Here is a 16485-nt window from a genome sequence, read left to right as displayed (position 1 = left end):
CAACGAAATGTACATATCTGTAAAATAAATGTACAAATTCAGCAGTTAGGAAAGCAAAAATGAAGAACTTTTTTTGGAAATGTGAAGTGTGATGGAAACAAAGATCGTATTAGGATCAGAACAAATCAAGACACTATACCTGGTGATTATAGATAATAAATATTCACTGAAATCCTAATTCCGCACATTATCATTTGTGTGCAGTATGCGTTTATCAGTAGAACTGCATGTGTGTGCAAATTTAGTGACCATTTAGATGGAAATGTGTTGTCTGTAAATGGCAATGCTGTACCACACAATGCTTTAAATACATTAAAAAAATCTCCTGCCTCATGTCCATTAACACTCGGTGGGTTGCACATGTTTTCATACTAAAAAGTGGGTTGTGGTTTTAAAACTTTTGGGAAGCACTGCTGTACAGCATAAACAGGCGTTGTGTTGTAATGGATTATTTTTACTTCATTACATTTTTAATTTCTCAGGGCAAGCTCTTTACACACCATGCAGGGACAGGAATATCATTGTGCTTGGTTTACAGCGTTTTTTAATCCTAGGTGCTTCCATATTCATGTTTCAGCGCATGTATCACCCCAGCACTGATTCCTTGGGACATGCCAAGACCCAAGGCAACACCGTGACTTCTATTTCTCCATCCCTGCCCAAGCTCATGCTTTGTACATTTGTTAGCCATCTTCTTGCTTCTCACATTGTGTGTTGCCTGATAAAACTCAGCGCAGTGTGACCAGGGAAAAGACAGAGGTTTTTGTTGTACACCTCCATCACCAACATTAGTGATATCTGCAGTGTTTTCGCCAGTCTGATCTCACCTTTTCAAAATGGCAGGGCTAAAGACGCTACTTTATGTCTGCTGCCATATGATAGGCCCAAGGTATGAGTGTAATTATTTTTAAAAATACCTGCAACCCGTGCTTAGTCTTTGGATGCTCGTTTGTCTCCCTTTCTCCTGCTCCCTTCGGTGGGTGGTTAGCAAGCTGAAGTGATGTCATGCTTAAGTTATTACATCCATTTTTAATTTAATTCCATGAACCTTTTGTACAACTCTGTCTCGGGTCATTACTTTTAATTCAGAAAGGTTGTCCTTGCTCGAGAGAAGGCGCTCATGATAGGTCAAAAAGCAAATAGTAAGCTTTGCACATGCGAAATCCTGCCAGTGCCATGACCACACTCCCATTTTCACTAGCTTCTCTTTTCCCTTCAGCAGTACATTTCTTTGTGGCAAGGATAAGTCACAGGCTTTCCAGCTCTTCATGCTGCTAGAGTGCATACATAAATATTATCTCCCTGTACGTCATGCATATTTCTGCAGGGGTCTGCTGGATGCCTATTTTTTCCATAGGGTCACCTTGGGTATGTTCTGACAGTACATATTCTTGCAGAAGTAGTTGTCTCAGCTCAGATTTCAGTCTATGGCCTCACTGATCACGTTTCAATTTGCAATAATGTCTGTTCCTCTCAGAAGGGGTGATGCATTGCTTATCTCTCCTCAAATGTTCACCTTCACACTGTTTTTATCCATGGAATTGGGTTCTTAGCAGCTAGAAAAGGGAGTTTGGTATCCACTGTCCCTTGCAGGCCTTGACCATGGGGGCTGGTCTTTTCAAGCTGGTGGACACTGCTTCCTCAATATTGCCTACTCATAGATCATTCACCAGTTTGTAGCCTTCTACTACTCTAGAATGTTGCCATCAACTTTGGTTGAAGGTAAAGTAGACTATACTCGATGTGCATTGTCTGCACTGGTAGTCCAGCTCAATATTTGATGTTACCTCCCTTACAGCTCTCTGAGGAGGCGTGGAATGGAAGATAAATCGAAAAAGTCTTTATGAAACAGCCTAAAAACCAAATAATATCTCTGTGGAGCCTATTGCGTTTTTCTTGGATTCAGTCTGTATTCTTTTCCTTCTTAAATTTTATATGGGTGACCTAGATGGTCAAATGTCTCTGACTTACAAGGCCAAATAAAACTAATCAAGCAAGGTTCATGGTCCTGGATAACAAGCAAAGCTGTGGTCATTGCTGTGGTCTTAGATGCTGCTGTGGCACTTCTTGGTTGTTTATCTTTGGGATTTGCTCAGTGTTCAGTCCTAGTTCCTGGCACTGCTTTCCTACTGCCTTAAAGATTCACTGAACTCCAGCTGCTCTGCTCACATGATGCAAGTTGAGCTGAGGGGTCCATGATGCAGTGGACACACAGGAAATCCCTTGACAGTCTTTAGTGACCTTATTTCACATTTGTGGTTTGACCCTGCAGAACATGCCTTTTCCGAGATGTCTATGATTCAGTCAGCTTTGCCTACAGCTGCGCATTTGAGAATGAAAACACACACACACACGCACCTAGAAGGCTGTCCTTGTGACATAGTATTTTACAGTAGCCTAAATAAGCAAACACACGCATTTTATCTTGACTTCACACATTTTTTCAAAACTAGTTTCCCACTCACTTCATGTGCTGTCTGGAAAGTGAACAGTTTCGGGGTGATTCGTCACGCAAGGGCTGAGAAAAACGGGGGCTTCCCAAACATTTTTGCCAATGATATTTCCCATAGGGGTTTTAGACACAACTACAGCTCGAAGCACTGAACGGAATTACACCAAATTTGGCAGAAAGCTATCTCTTGGTCCAGAAAGATCTCTTTTTGTACTTTGGTGTAAATCTTTTGCTTAGTTTTGGAGTTAACGAAAAGAGATGTATATATAGAGACGCGGAGGGTCCGCAGAACAAACAGATCTCAACTAAGATCTGATTGGCTGCCACCACTTCAGCCAAGAAGTGGTGGTAGCCAGTGGCGGCAGGCAGCTTTAGGAGGGAGGGGGCGGGCGGGCAGGAAGCACACAGACACGCATACATGCACATCTATTAACAACACTCATAACATGCACGCACGCACCAAACATTAATTTTAAAAGTTCACACACACTCATTCTTTCACACACGCACGCACATCCATTAACAACACTCATACCATTCAAACATGCACGCACGCACCAAACATTCATTTTAAAACATCAGACACTCATTCTTTCACGCATGCACATCCATTAACACGCATAACATTCAAACACGCATGCACCAAACATTCATTTTAAACCATCTGACACACACACACTTACCTTCAGCTTCGAGGTCCCAAGAGGGTTGGGACTGCTGCCTTCCCTCATTGGCTGACCTCAGGTCAGCCAATGCGGGAAGGCAGCAGTCCCAACCTCGTCACAGAGTGGGATAGGGTCAGTGAGACTGCTGACCCCACCCCACTCTGTGACGAAGTGTCACTGATTGACACTTGCCCATGGTGCTTCAGGGCTTAAACCTGAAGTGCCCAGGGCGAGTGTCAATGGGTGACAATTTCCTCATCACCCAGGGGAGGGCCTTGAGGCACCTTTGCTGAGCCGAGGAGGTCACGCCCATAGGAGCTGTGAGCTCCTCAGCCCAGCAAAGTTCAGCTCAGGCAGCCAGGAGTCTGCGCAAATCATGCATGTCTCACTCCTGGCTGTCTAAGCTGAAAATGAAGAGTGTCTGTCAGGCTGACCTTTGTTCAGCCTAACAGACACTCTTCATGAGGGGCAAAAGGTGGGGGGGGTGGCCCCTCCGCCCTAAAGGACGGCCTGTGCCTGGTGATAGCCATGTTGGGACTTGGACTCAGCTGAGCTCCAAGAGAAACGCCCCAAAAAAAAAAACACTAGGGGGCAGGATAGGAATATCCTGACCGCGTAGACCTGATGGTGGGGTCCCACAGGTACCCTGCTTGGAACCAAAAAACATTTTTTTCTTGATTCAGTTTTGCCACAGAGGATCCACGGATCTTCAGCAAAGTTTTTTGTTTTTTTTAAGTGCAGATTCTCCTGCTTGTGTTTTTTCTGTTTTTTTTTTTAATGCCCCCCGGGTGAGCCAGGTCGCCCAGGTGGGGAGGGGGGACATAGATTTAGGAGGAGTAGGGGTGCATGAGGCACCCCTCCCTGGACCAACTTCAGCCGCAGGGCCCTCTCCTGGAGCCATTATTATTATAATAATAATAATGCTATGTCCAGGAGTGTCCACTGGTGCAGGCTGGGCAGGGAGACCTGTGTTTGATCTTGTTTGGCAGGACCAATTTCAAAGACATGCACTGCTAATTGCCCCACATATTACATCAGCCATGACAACTTTATGACATCATTGATAATATCGCTGCAACATTTGCAATAAAATTATTGATAAGAAAACTGCATGGCAGGGGTGTGAGATATAGTTACCTTAGGGCACGAGTTTTAGTTACTGTTTTCACTGGCCCACAACCTCAAATGTATCCAGTGTAGCACTTTATCATATTAAGGCCACTATTGCTAAAACTGGGCCAATAAGGGAATGAATGACTGTGGCTGGGTGTGTGGGTGAGACAGCGACTGAGGGTGATTGACACTGTTTGTGACTGAGTTAGTGACTAAAAGAATCAGTGAATGACTTTGTTAGCCAGCGTCTGAGTCTTTATGATTAAGAGGGTTTGAATGTATCAAGCAGCTTAGCTATTCAAATGTGACTAGATAATTATAAGTAAGTGGCAGAGGGTGTGGCTAGGGAAGACATAACAGAGAGCCAAAAGAGACGGTGGTAAACCTTTGTAGGAGAGTCTCTAGGCTCTACTTTCTCAGTACTAGATGGCAGGCATTGAATATCTACCTATTTCCAAGCCTATTCAAACAAGCATCATGCTCCCCCTTGGTTCACTGAAATTAGTACTTCCTGTTATGGGAGGTCTAGAAATGAGGGTCGGTTGTGTGCACTGCAATAAAAATGGCTGCTGTAATGAAAAACGTAGCTCCTCATGATGTGCAAATCATATAATTTATTGTATTCTTTTTCGATTAATTCTTGAACAGGCTACATTATTTACTCTAAGTGGACCCCATGCAGTTAGTATAGCTCCTTCAAAACAGTTTCTGTTGTGGAACTCTAAATGTAATATGTTTTAGTGCATTCCCAAATCTGGAATTGTGTCCCAAATGTGTGATTTCATTTTGTCACCTTCTCTGCATTTTTTGTAGATCTACCTATCTTGCTTACATGAATCATTTTTTGGAATGTTAAACTCGGTGTATATATTTAAGCATGCCTATATTTCTACATAATTTAATAGGAAGATCCTATAACTGCCCTGCTCCTGAAAGGTTATAATATTCTCCGTTGTATCCTGCTCTATGCTAAGGCTTATGATGTCCCTCAATTGTAAATTCACATTGAAAAGTGTGTTGAAGATATACATTGATTTAGATACAAAAGGATGTAGCCATGTTATCTTATTTGACACCCTCTGTAGCGTATTTAACTAAAACTATATTTGCAATAAAATTCTTTCAAATTCTCTATCAGGTTTTCCATTTCACAATTTTGAGGAAAGCGAGCAATTGGGGAAATTTCATTGTAAAGAGAGAGAAGAAAGTAGCATCTGCCTCAACTCTGGTAAGCTGCAAACATTTCAGTGTGACAAGTTGCACAGATTGTACACACATAGGACAGCGTTCCTAGAGCATGTCGTTGTACATGTCTTTAGGATATAGGATGTGAGAAAATTCTCTGAAAGGGTTAACAAATGTCCACAAGAGTTAGCTTAAATATGTGACAGACCATCAAGGCTGAATGAGTTGTTTCTGTATCTTTAAGGATCTCTAGACACTCTGGGCCAAATCCTTCAAAATATGAATACAAATATTGATTTTCAAGGGAAGGAGGGTCTTTAGAGGTTTGTGTGGCACGCACTGGAGGAAAGAGGACAAAAGAGAAAAAGGGTGAGATAGCTAGCTCAGTAGAGTGACCAAACTCGAGGAGAAGGATGGAAATGTACACAATCGATGTGTGTCATAACTATACACATATGTCACAAATCTAGTAGTAAAATCAAAGTAAATTCAGTATTGTCAGATGGTCCTTTATTAACTAGGACTGCTTAACGACCTAACCAGGTAACGTGGAGGAGTGAACGTCACTGAATTACCTTAAACTCTAGCCAACCAAATCAGAAACCCAGCTAATCTGCAATTCTCCTAACAATTGGGATAACACAGTGTGGTCTACCTCCATGGGAGTCGGTCCTGACCCAGTACCAGCAGTAAGAAATGTAGACGTTCTATTAGATGATAAAATTTTATTAAACAGTCAAGATTTCCCTGTGAAAAAAGTATTTTTTTTAGCTAGGTACTATATGGCACATCTTTTCCTTTCTGTCTGAATCACAAGTTAACAATCATCAGTGTTTTTATACATTCGCCCATTAATGATTGCACTATTGGTTATCTTGGCACCAGAATAACGTGACAACATTGTCTACAACAAATCTATTTTCATAAATATCCTTTACAAAAAGTATCGCACCATTGGAGTTAAACATCTACAGGTATGTAGCAGTATTTTTGAAATTAATCTTTAGGCCAGAATATTTCTGTCAAGCAATGTTTTTGCTTATGAAATTCTGACATACAACCATTTGTGTTTGCACACCAAAGAAGAATGATGCTAGACTCCAGTGGACCATGTTTCAGTCAAACTCAGAACCTTTGCTTGGCTCTCCATTAAAAAAAAATAGAAATCGATTTAAGATGCTGTGTTTAGTTTATAAAATACCGGTCTTCAAGTTGTCTTAGTGCTAACTTCTCGCCTAAACTTGTGATGTGGAAACTGCGAGCAGCCTCACTGAGATTATTAGTCACTCCAAACTTTAATTTAGCTGCTTTTGGGGCAGAGACTTCAGGGTTCAAAGGAAGGCAGCGTCTTCCTCATCACTTCAAAGAAGAAGAAACGTGATGACGTTTAGGAAAGAAAAAGCTAACAACGCAGATTATTTACCACAACATCTAATCAGTCTTTTACTTTCTTGGAACTTGCCCATACAGTCTCTACAGCGTCAAGAGACTGCCTTGTAGCTGTATAATGATCTCTGTAAATATCCACATCAAGAAACAGATGATGTCAGTAACAATTGCCCTATTGCAAAGGGCTTTTCCTTTAGATATTACATGTATATAACTCTTCAAACATTTTTAAGTCAATATTTAGGAACAGAACCCACATAAAAGTGACTCGATTCTTTCTTATCTCCTTTTGCTTGCACTGGACAAAATCATGTTATGTGCACAATAGTTACAAATTAGTAGCACCATTTACCCAAAATCTTAGCATACTTTTTTTACACCCTCTTGAACTAGTTCTTCTGTTGTCGAACAAAAGTATAACCCTCTTAATTATTCTGTCTTTGAGGAAGCTGTCTTCGACAGCCAGTGCTCTGCAATATCTCCCTTAGGTAGCAACAGCTCCATACCAACTAATTTCTTTTTGCAGCCATTCATCTGTTATTGCCAGTATCATAAATTTGGGGTCCATACATATCACCCTCTGCACCACCTCAGCATAAACAGCGAACTATCACTTGCCAGTGTTGGCCAGTAAAAGGGCAGTCCCATACAACATGAAAGTAAGTGGATTTAGGATTATTACATCTAGTACAGTGGGAATTTGGTATTACCCATTTCCATAAGCATTCTGGGCAGTAATAAAATCTGTGTCAGTATTTAACTTGGATCACCCTAACCCGGGAAGATATGGCGAGCGCCCTTGCCGCCAGTTTAGCCTCCACCCATTATTTGTCAACCATCTGGCCTACAGCTTCTTCCCATTTCTGTTTTAAGACAAGCATTAGGTCTGGGAAATTAATTAGTAATGAGCAGTAAAATTGTGATATATCTGTATCTCCCAGTTCCTTTATCACAAGTTTGGCCTCAATTGGGTTGCACTCCGGGATTCACCTCCAGTTTATTGCGATAACACAGTAAGGTGTGTCTCAGTTGCAGATACCAGACAGACTGAAATTTGTGCAGCTGAAATTCCTCTGCCAACTCATTATATCTGATTGCTGGACCAGATGTTGCTCAAATTGGAAATACCTACCATATCCCATGTACGGAACCAAACCAGTCAGGAAACCCATGCCAACCATTTACACTGCCATGAAAGAGCGGACTCCATCAAGATACCGTGCCACTTGAAATTTTGAGAACGTCATGCCAGCAAAGGAATAGTATTCTAGCAATGCAGGGCAAGGCAGACGGAACAGCCCTGCCATAGAATAGCACCAATAGGCCATATTTCCGCAGTGCGTCTAGTTCCAATAGGAAACCTAATTCTTGTCTATCTTCATGCACTCGTCATTAATCATAATGAGTTGTGTGGCCTAGTGTTTTATAGTTTGATATCTGCCCAACCCAGACGTGCATCATACACACTCTGCCTACATTTAACAAAGAAGATCCACACTATTTTATTACCCCTGTGTAATGTTAGCATCAAGGACTGGAAGGTCCCCCAAAAAATGGGTGGCAAAATGAAGGGATAAGTCTGTAATATGTACTGAAAGTGAGGAAGAGAAAACATTTTCAGCAAAGCCACCCTGTTGATCAACAAAATTAGAAAGGTAGTCCACATCTTCATCTACTGTTTTAATATTCCAACCAGGGGAACAATATTAAATTCCCAGTATCTCTGTCGAGTTCGTGCAATTTCCACCCCTACTAAATAAAAATTGTCCCCCACCTCTCTCATGCCCACATCTCTAAACCAGCAAGGGCGGGTCCCCAAAAAATGCTCATATGTAGTTTTGCTCCAGTTAACCTTGCCATTGCTCCAATGAAAGCCCCTTACCAATGCTTCCACTCCTTGCCATTCACCAAGGGGTTCCATAACCAGAGCAAACAATAGGGTAAGAGCAGGCAGGCCTGTGTGGTGCCCCTCTCAATTGGGAAAGTCTCTGAGAGTACACCATTTACTCCACCCTTGGTTCATGGGGCTGCGCACAAGGTCTCTATCTCCAAAATCTGGGGCCAAAATTCATTCAGCTCAAGACTCCAAACATGAAGGGCCAATGCACTGTGTCAAAGGCCTCCGCTACGGTATATATATATATATATATATATATATATATATATATATATATATATATATTATATATATATATAGAGCCACCCTAGTCCCAAATATGGTGACTTTAATAAAATAATAAATCTGAAAGAAACAGGTCTCAAGGACTAAAATGTGGGTTCATTCTGAATGGGAAAATGTGTGTGTACTCATAAATGTATTTTTTCACAACAGGGCCAGAAGTTATCACATCCGCTCCATCAATTGGTATTAATGAAGAGGGAAAGACCTACGCCATTACCATCAAAGACCACAGAAGAAGAGAAGAACTTGCCACACATGAGGGTCAGTATACCACAAGAAGCTGCTTACATTCACACATCAGTAAAACAGTCCGGCGGAGCCACATGGAACAGCACTTCAGATTCTGTACAGTTACCATTCAGATGTCCCTTTTTGTGTTGTTGATTTCCAAAACTGACAGGCCTGGATCTGTTTCTTAAAGTTCTATTGTATGATTAGATTTGTGTGTGTGTGTGTGTGTATAGCAACATCCTCGGCCCCACTGTGTGGGAGTCTTAGGGAAGATGAAATACGGCTTAGTGATTATTTAAGAAAATTCCTTTTTTTTGTCCTCATTGGCTTTCAGGTTCCAATATTGCACTGTGAGGGCCTTAACCACCTGAAGATTCCAGAAAAGGCTTTATGGGGCCACTGGGAACTTTAAGCAAGTGTCAGCGGCCACTACCGGTAAATGGGCTTTAATCATTGGAAAAATACTCCCTTAATTTGGGTGCCCTCCACTCCAAAAAACATGTCCATAACATATTTGACCTCCTATTTTGCTGACACGCCAAGTCCATGAAAGATACCCTATCTACCACCTTCAGGCAGTTGTACACAGTAGGAGGTTCGGCCTTTAGCCAATTATGACAGATTTTTCTCACCTGGCAATGGGCATTAAGTAAAAAAAGACACTGAGCTGCAGTTTCCAAGTCACATATTCACACCAAAAACAGTCAGATAAGGTGTTGCATAGGTTCTCATTATGCTAATAAGGCTACTGGATTTGGGCAGCAGAATCACATGGATTGTGGGTACTAAGTATGATTCCATACCACATGTCACCTGTCAGCCTAATCCGGGTTCTCCTGCTAACTAGCAGCGCCTCATCTCTGGCCGGGATGATTGTGGCAACCGGGTGCATGACAAGAAAGACTCCTCAGGGGAATCGTGGTCAATCAGATCTTATCCCTTTCTCTCAGTTACTAAAGTCTCACATAGACAAGGATAATAGAGGCAGAATATAGTTCAAAAAGGATTTATTGAAGTAACTGCATATTAGATAAAAGAGCATGTATTGCAATAACTAGGATGATAAAACACAATAAAAGCATGCAGGTGACTAAAAGAGTGTAACACATAAACAGTTCTACCATACTGTCACTAGGAGTGATCGATATTACTCCTTCCTACACTATGTTTGAGCACAGCATAATAAGCCTAGTCCGCCCTTCAGGTTTCCCCCTGGGAGTACGTCATCCCTCATACCTGGAGAGAGAAGCCTTTAGTCTAGAGAAACACCATCCCCATGTGGATCAAGGGTTCGGCCATTTAAGCAAGTAGATGTAGCGAAGCAATCTGCAGTCAGCATACAGTCGTGGTCATCTAACTGGAGTCTCCCTCTAAAGTGTGTGGAACAAAGGGATGTTTTTATAACAAAACACCTGACATTTTAAGAAATGGTTCCCCACATATGAGTGTGTGTTTTTCTGTGAGTGTTGAAGCCACAGCATACCACGTTTGTCGACAACCATATCTGACTGTAGCCTTGGAGAAAGCACAAAGTGAAATAAATGTCCTACTAAGAACGTGATTCTTTCCTATGCGAAAGGACAATGAGCTAGAGAAAATAAAAAAACACTGCAAATGTGACTATTGCTAGAAAAATAAAGCAATGCTAAATAAAAATAAACCTAGGTTAAAGAACACAGCGGCAGGCCTAGTTAGCTAAAATAACGTGTCTAAAATATAGCTAAAATAGCTGTACAACACAGGGCCTACCTGCACCATTGTTGGGATTGTCTGAAATTACATTACTTACTTTGTGCCAAATCAGCTTTAGGGTGGGACAGCTCACTAGCATGTGCTTGTTCTTTTCTCCCTCTTCTCCACACTTTCTACATCTAGGCACCACTCCCATAATGAATTTCATCATTTTTCTCTGTGTCAGGTAAATTCTGTGTAAGATTTTAAAAAATGACTCTTCTTTATTGCGATGGGTTTAACTATAGTATTATATAATTCCATGATAATTGCCATAAATCTAGCTGCTTCGTGCTGGTCAATTATCCTTTTCACAAATGATCCGTCATCTTCATATGTGCCTCATCCACATTTGCAAGCACCCAATATCATATTTCCACCTACATCTTTAATGGGTTTGGATCCAACAGTCTCTCCTCATAAATCTAATCCATTTTTGTGCACCATGTTTGACTGGGCCACCAGGATGCCAGTTGGGGGTATTTAAATCGCCAAAACTCACCTCTGCAACTTTCACAAAAGTTGTCCAACTAATAAGACCCCCTTCGTCCCGTACCTACCCCCTTCGTTTTAGTCCTGCCTTCATTATGAGGAGACTCATCTTATCCTTTAAAAAAGATGGAGTCACAGGCGAGTCCCAAATTGGTGCTTAAGTAGTATAATATTCTAATACTGAGTATCCTCCTCACTCTGTACCATGTCTCTGCAAAGTACTGGAGTACTCTCAATCTAGGCTTATTTTTTTTTACTTTCAGGGACCCATATTTATTTTAAAAAGTATTCCTGACTCAGAGCCCCCAGCATACCAAAATAAAAGCTCCCTCCATATGAGTCGTCAGCATTGGCCAGCAGGACTCTGCAATTTTAAAAATGAAAAGCATACAGGTACATCTGGACATTAGAAGTATATCTGGGCATCAAGGAGGGCTAGACCTCCTTTGTCTTCACAATTTCTTGCACGACAATGTGGGCTTTTTTGAAGCCCAGATGAGAGCACCTATCTTTCCTTGTATGGCAGCTATATTCTTTTTGGGGAAAGTAAGCAGGATATTGTCAAACAAGGTCATTCTCTGCAGTCCTGTCATTCTTGCTAGATTTACCCTAGTTAAAACTCTTTGCACTTCCTTCTTCATTCTCCCTAAGTTGATTTTAGGTATCTCTTCTAGCTTCTGAGTCACCTCAATTCCCAAATATCTAATTGTGTGTTGAAGGTGAAATTTTGTTGTCCCAAGTTCCAGCCCATTATTTCTGTTTTGAATGTGTTATTATAATACCCCGAAAACCTACCAAACTGGTCTGAGATTTCTACTAGCCTGGAAAGGGCACTATTGAGATCTGCCCTATGTACTGTTAAATCGTCTGCATAATGAGCTATCTTTTTCTTCTGTGTCCCACACACAAAAATAACTATCTCCTCTTCTCTTAGAACTTGCACAAAAGGTTCTCTATAGAGATTGAATAGGAGTGGTGAAAAGGACTACCCTGTCTAGTGCCTTTAGAAATGGTAATACCTCTTGTTAAGTACCCATTTATCTGGATCCTGGCTCATGGAACTGTATGTACTTGTTTCATAGCCTCTGTGAAGATTGGTGGTAGACTAACCACCATCATCACCTCCCACAAGAAATCCCAATTCACTTTGTCGAAGGCTTTGACAACATTGATGGTAATCATTGCAAGTGGTTCACCATTAGTGGAAGCCCAATCAGCACAGGAGCTTTAGAAGTGAGTTAAGACGTGCACATGCCTACCCGGGATAAATCCTCTCTGATCTGAATGCACTATATGTTTGATTGCCCTTGCAAGTCTTTTATCAAGGATACCTGCATAGATCATTCAGTCAAAATTAAGCAAATATATCAGCCTTTATCAATCCACCAGTGTGGCATCTTAATTCAGCTTGAAAATTATGGCCTCACTCCAAGACGGTGGCTTAGCCACCTTTCTCAAATAAATTCCATTGAACAACTCCACTCGTATAGGAATGATAACTTCCTGAATCGCCTTATAAAATTCACCAGGTAAAGCATCAAGGCCAACTGCCTTACCATTGCTTTCCCTATTCAGTGGGTATCATGTCTTTTCATGCTAATCTCCTACTGCACAAACTGACAATCTGAAGCTGGTGCTCTTGGGAACTGCTTTTTTATAACCATTTCGCTATTTCAGCTCTATTTAATGTCAAAGTCTCTGTGCGTAAGTCTCAAAAACTCTCAAAACACAGGCCTACATCTTATCAAGTTCATCCGACCTGCTACCCCTATCTTCCACCACCAGCTCTGTAATATAATTTCTTCCCCTATCCCGTCTCATCTTCCATGCCAGGAGGTGGCAACTTTTTTTGGCATATTCAGAATTCTTCAAACTGCTCACCTCCCATCTAGCTGTACTCCTCTTCTCCATCAGCATCTTAAAAACCTCCTGCTGCTCAGCCAGCTTTATAATTATCCTCTTTTTTTCCTCCTCAGAGACCGCCTCCGTCCATTTGTTGTCTAGCTGTCTAATCATCTCCACAATAACATTAGATTTTCCCCTTTCCAGCCTCTTTTTCGGCCCCCAGCTTTCGAATTACACCTCGTATAAATTACTTATAAGCGTTCCAACCTATATTGTGGTTTTCTGTACCAGCGTTAACATCAGAGCACAGCTCAGTCTCTCTTCTCAACATGTCAACTATTTCTGGATTACAAAGTATGATTCTATTCACTGTCCACCTGTTATTAATTTTAGAGCTCTAAAACTCCAACATTACCACTGAACGATCTGAGCAGTGTGCTGGAATGTTTTCCACTTCTGTTATTCTGTCCAGATGTCCAACAAATTAACATCAACCAGAAAGCAATCTATTCCGGAGGAGGTCCAATATTTTTATTTTTTTCTATAGAAAGTATAGTCTCTGTCTCTCCCTGCTCTTTTCTGCGATGCCATTCAAACCAAAATTCTGTATTACATTCCTTAAAAGCTTTACAGCTTTAGGGTTACTGATAGGACCTCTCCTGATCAAACTATCTAAATTACTATTAAGAGCGATATTATAATCTTCACCAATCACGAAAGACCCTGAAAAATCCCAAAAATTCATTGCCATGGTACAAAATGGTTCTGTGTCATCGCAGTTCGGACCATAATACACAGCACATGTGAAAGCGCCCTGCCTCAAGAGGAATTTACCAATTAACTAACTACCTCCAAAACATGCTGTGTGTTCTACCAGCTCCACTCCAGCATTTCTCCTATGATAACTACATGTCTTGCACACATTGGTCTGTACTGACCACTTGTAAAACCCAATTTTGTTTACTAAATATCACCCTACATTCCAACAGTCTCAAATGGGGTTCTTAGAGTGTTTTTATCTGTGCATGTGTATCTTTCAAATATTGGTATGTCAGCTTCTGTCTATTTTTAGGCCACTAACATTCACATTATTATTTTAACTGTTGCTGCCTTCTGCCCTAGGCCCATGAGTTTGAAAGCTTTGCCCTCTGCCCTTGCTCCCACTTTATTATATCTGACCGGCAGTGAGGATTTTATTTTTAGCCTTTTTCAATACTTTTTTTGGATTTTCTCCTGTTATGCTCCCACCCTGTGATCTCAACCCCACCCTTCCCCAAGGAACCCATCCAGTGTTCTGTAGCGTAACTGTTATTCAGATTTGGCCAGGCCCCTAAAGGGAGAGACCAATTACACCACTGTCCAAAGGGTCATGATGACTCCACTAAGAGACTACAACCCCATCCAGTGACATAACCATTCTATACCCCATATCCATCGCCTTCTTCTTAGACGCCCCCTGCCAGCCCCTCCTCCCCCATTTTCCTCCCCCTAGCTAAAAAAGAAACAAAATGTTATGGATAAAGCTACCTCAAACTGTGCATCAGTTTAATCATCTCATCAGCCTTATCCACTGACCTAATATTATGTGTCTCATTTGTCCATACAATTCTAAGTATCATGAGTTAAACCTTGGCCCCCAACTTCACCATTTCAGCCACTCTTTGTCCCAGGTTCCACTGCCCTTACTTTATCGCTCTGCATATGTTGTATCTAATAGTGTATGTGTAGTTTTCCCCTCCTTATGGTTTGGCCTCAAGTGCACTGCCTAGTATAATTTCTTTCACACTATAAGTTACAAAGTTAATTAGAATTCTAATAGTTTTTTTCTGCTTCTTCTTATGCCTGAAGGACTCTTTGTGGATTCTCTGTATCTCTTTTACGAGATCAGTATCCGGGTTGTTCACCAGGACTCCTTCCCATAGAAGATTAATCACAAATCTGTTAAGATCTCCCCCTTTAAGACCCTCCAGCACATTCAGGAGTCTCAGATTATTACGCCGGTAGTAGTTATCCAGTCTTTCTACGTCTTCCTGTAACAACTGAATAAGGGACCTTAATGCAACTAATTCTGAGGTGTTTGTTTCTATCTCATACTGGACTTTTTCCATGCTAGCTTCCAGTGCCCCCATTCATGATGTGATCATCAAGCTTTGTCTCTAAGGCTTGACACAGGGCTTGGATGCTTTTTCGATTTGCTTCTAAGGTGTCAAACCACTTTTGAATCTCAATACGAAGATCCTGGAGCATCTGTTCTATTGAGATGTTTGCAGAGTCACTCCCTACGTGCCTTGAGGGCACACTTTCAGTATCAAGATTGTTAACATCACCCTCCACAGCCCAATTCATCATATCTGTTCTCCATCTCCTTCCAGCCACATATGTTAAAGGTTGAGGGTTCTAGGATTTGTTTGCCATCATTTAAAGTAGTAGTTTAAGGGGGCGTATTTTTAATGCGGCCACCTTATTCCTGGCACAGACAACATTTATATTGGTCCCATCTGGCCTTTTTTTCAACACACTGTTTTCGGAGGTGGTGAAACCAAGGGTCTGATTTAGAGTTTGATGGAGGGGCTTACTCCTCACAAACGTGATGGATATCCCGTCCACAGTATGTAGATCCCATAATAGCTTATGGACATCATAATACGGCGGACGGTATATCCGTCATATTTGTGACAGATTAACCCGTCTGCCAAATGCTAAATCAGGCCCTTAGTTTTTTCCCAGCACTTTTTCTATGGGTTGGTGGTCTACTTGGGAGGGAGAGCCAGTGTTTATCTGTTCAGCTAGTGTATCCACATAAGCTCCAGTAGATGATCAAGCCTGTGCTTTTCCCTTCACCCTCAGCTTCTCAACACGAGAGCAGGAACTCCCAGTCCAGTTCCACAGAGAGTTGCTGCTTCTTTCCCCCAGCCATTTTACACTGGCAGTTCTTAATTGGCTTTCCATGCACCTAACCAGTGTTCCCAGACAACTCTCTCCTACCTTGCTGGCCTTCCTCTCTTAACGACTGTCTCTCATCCCGGCCTTGTTCCTTCTTTCCAACTCCCCGAATGCCACTGGTGTTTCTCTTGATATCAGAAAGGAAAAAAGGGGAAAGCGAGGAATTGGTTGGTCCAGTGTACACCCTCCCAAAACCATAACTACAAAAAAAGTACACCGTTCCAATAATATTGACTCCACTCTACCAATTAGGTGCA

The 16485-nt window shown here is 41.6% G+C and overlaps 1 protein-coding gene across 4 annotated transcripts in view; it reads left to right on the top strand.

The window, feature by feature from the left end:
* Nucleotides 1-16485, top strand: part of LOC138259346 (zinc finger protein 586-like) — an 86651-nt gene that overhangs the window by 60567 nt on the left and 9599 nt on the right. For 3 of the 4 annotated variants that reach the window (XM_069207008.1, XM_069207010.1, XM_069207007.1), the window contains 2 exons: nucleotides 5369-5458; nucleotides 9137-9247. In XM_069207008.1, the coding sequence (XP_069063109.1) occupies nucleotides 5369-5458; nucleotides 9137-9247 (201 nt within the window). The remainder of the gene's footprint in view (nucleotides 1-5368; nucleotides 5459-9136; nucleotides 9248-16485) is intronic. The other variant, XM_069207009.1, reaches the window with a different exon arrangement.

The sequence above is a fragment of the Pleurodeles waltl genome, chromosome 9 (genome assembly GCF_031143425.1).
Source record: "Pleurodeles waltl isolate 20211129_DDA chromosome 9, aPleWal1.hap1.20221129, whole genome shotgun sequence".
Lineage (NCBI taxonomy): Eukaryota > Metazoa > Chordata > Amphibia > Caudata > Salamandridae > Pleurodeles > Pleurodeles waltl.
This window is presented reverse-complemented; position numbering and strand designations above follow the sequence as displayed.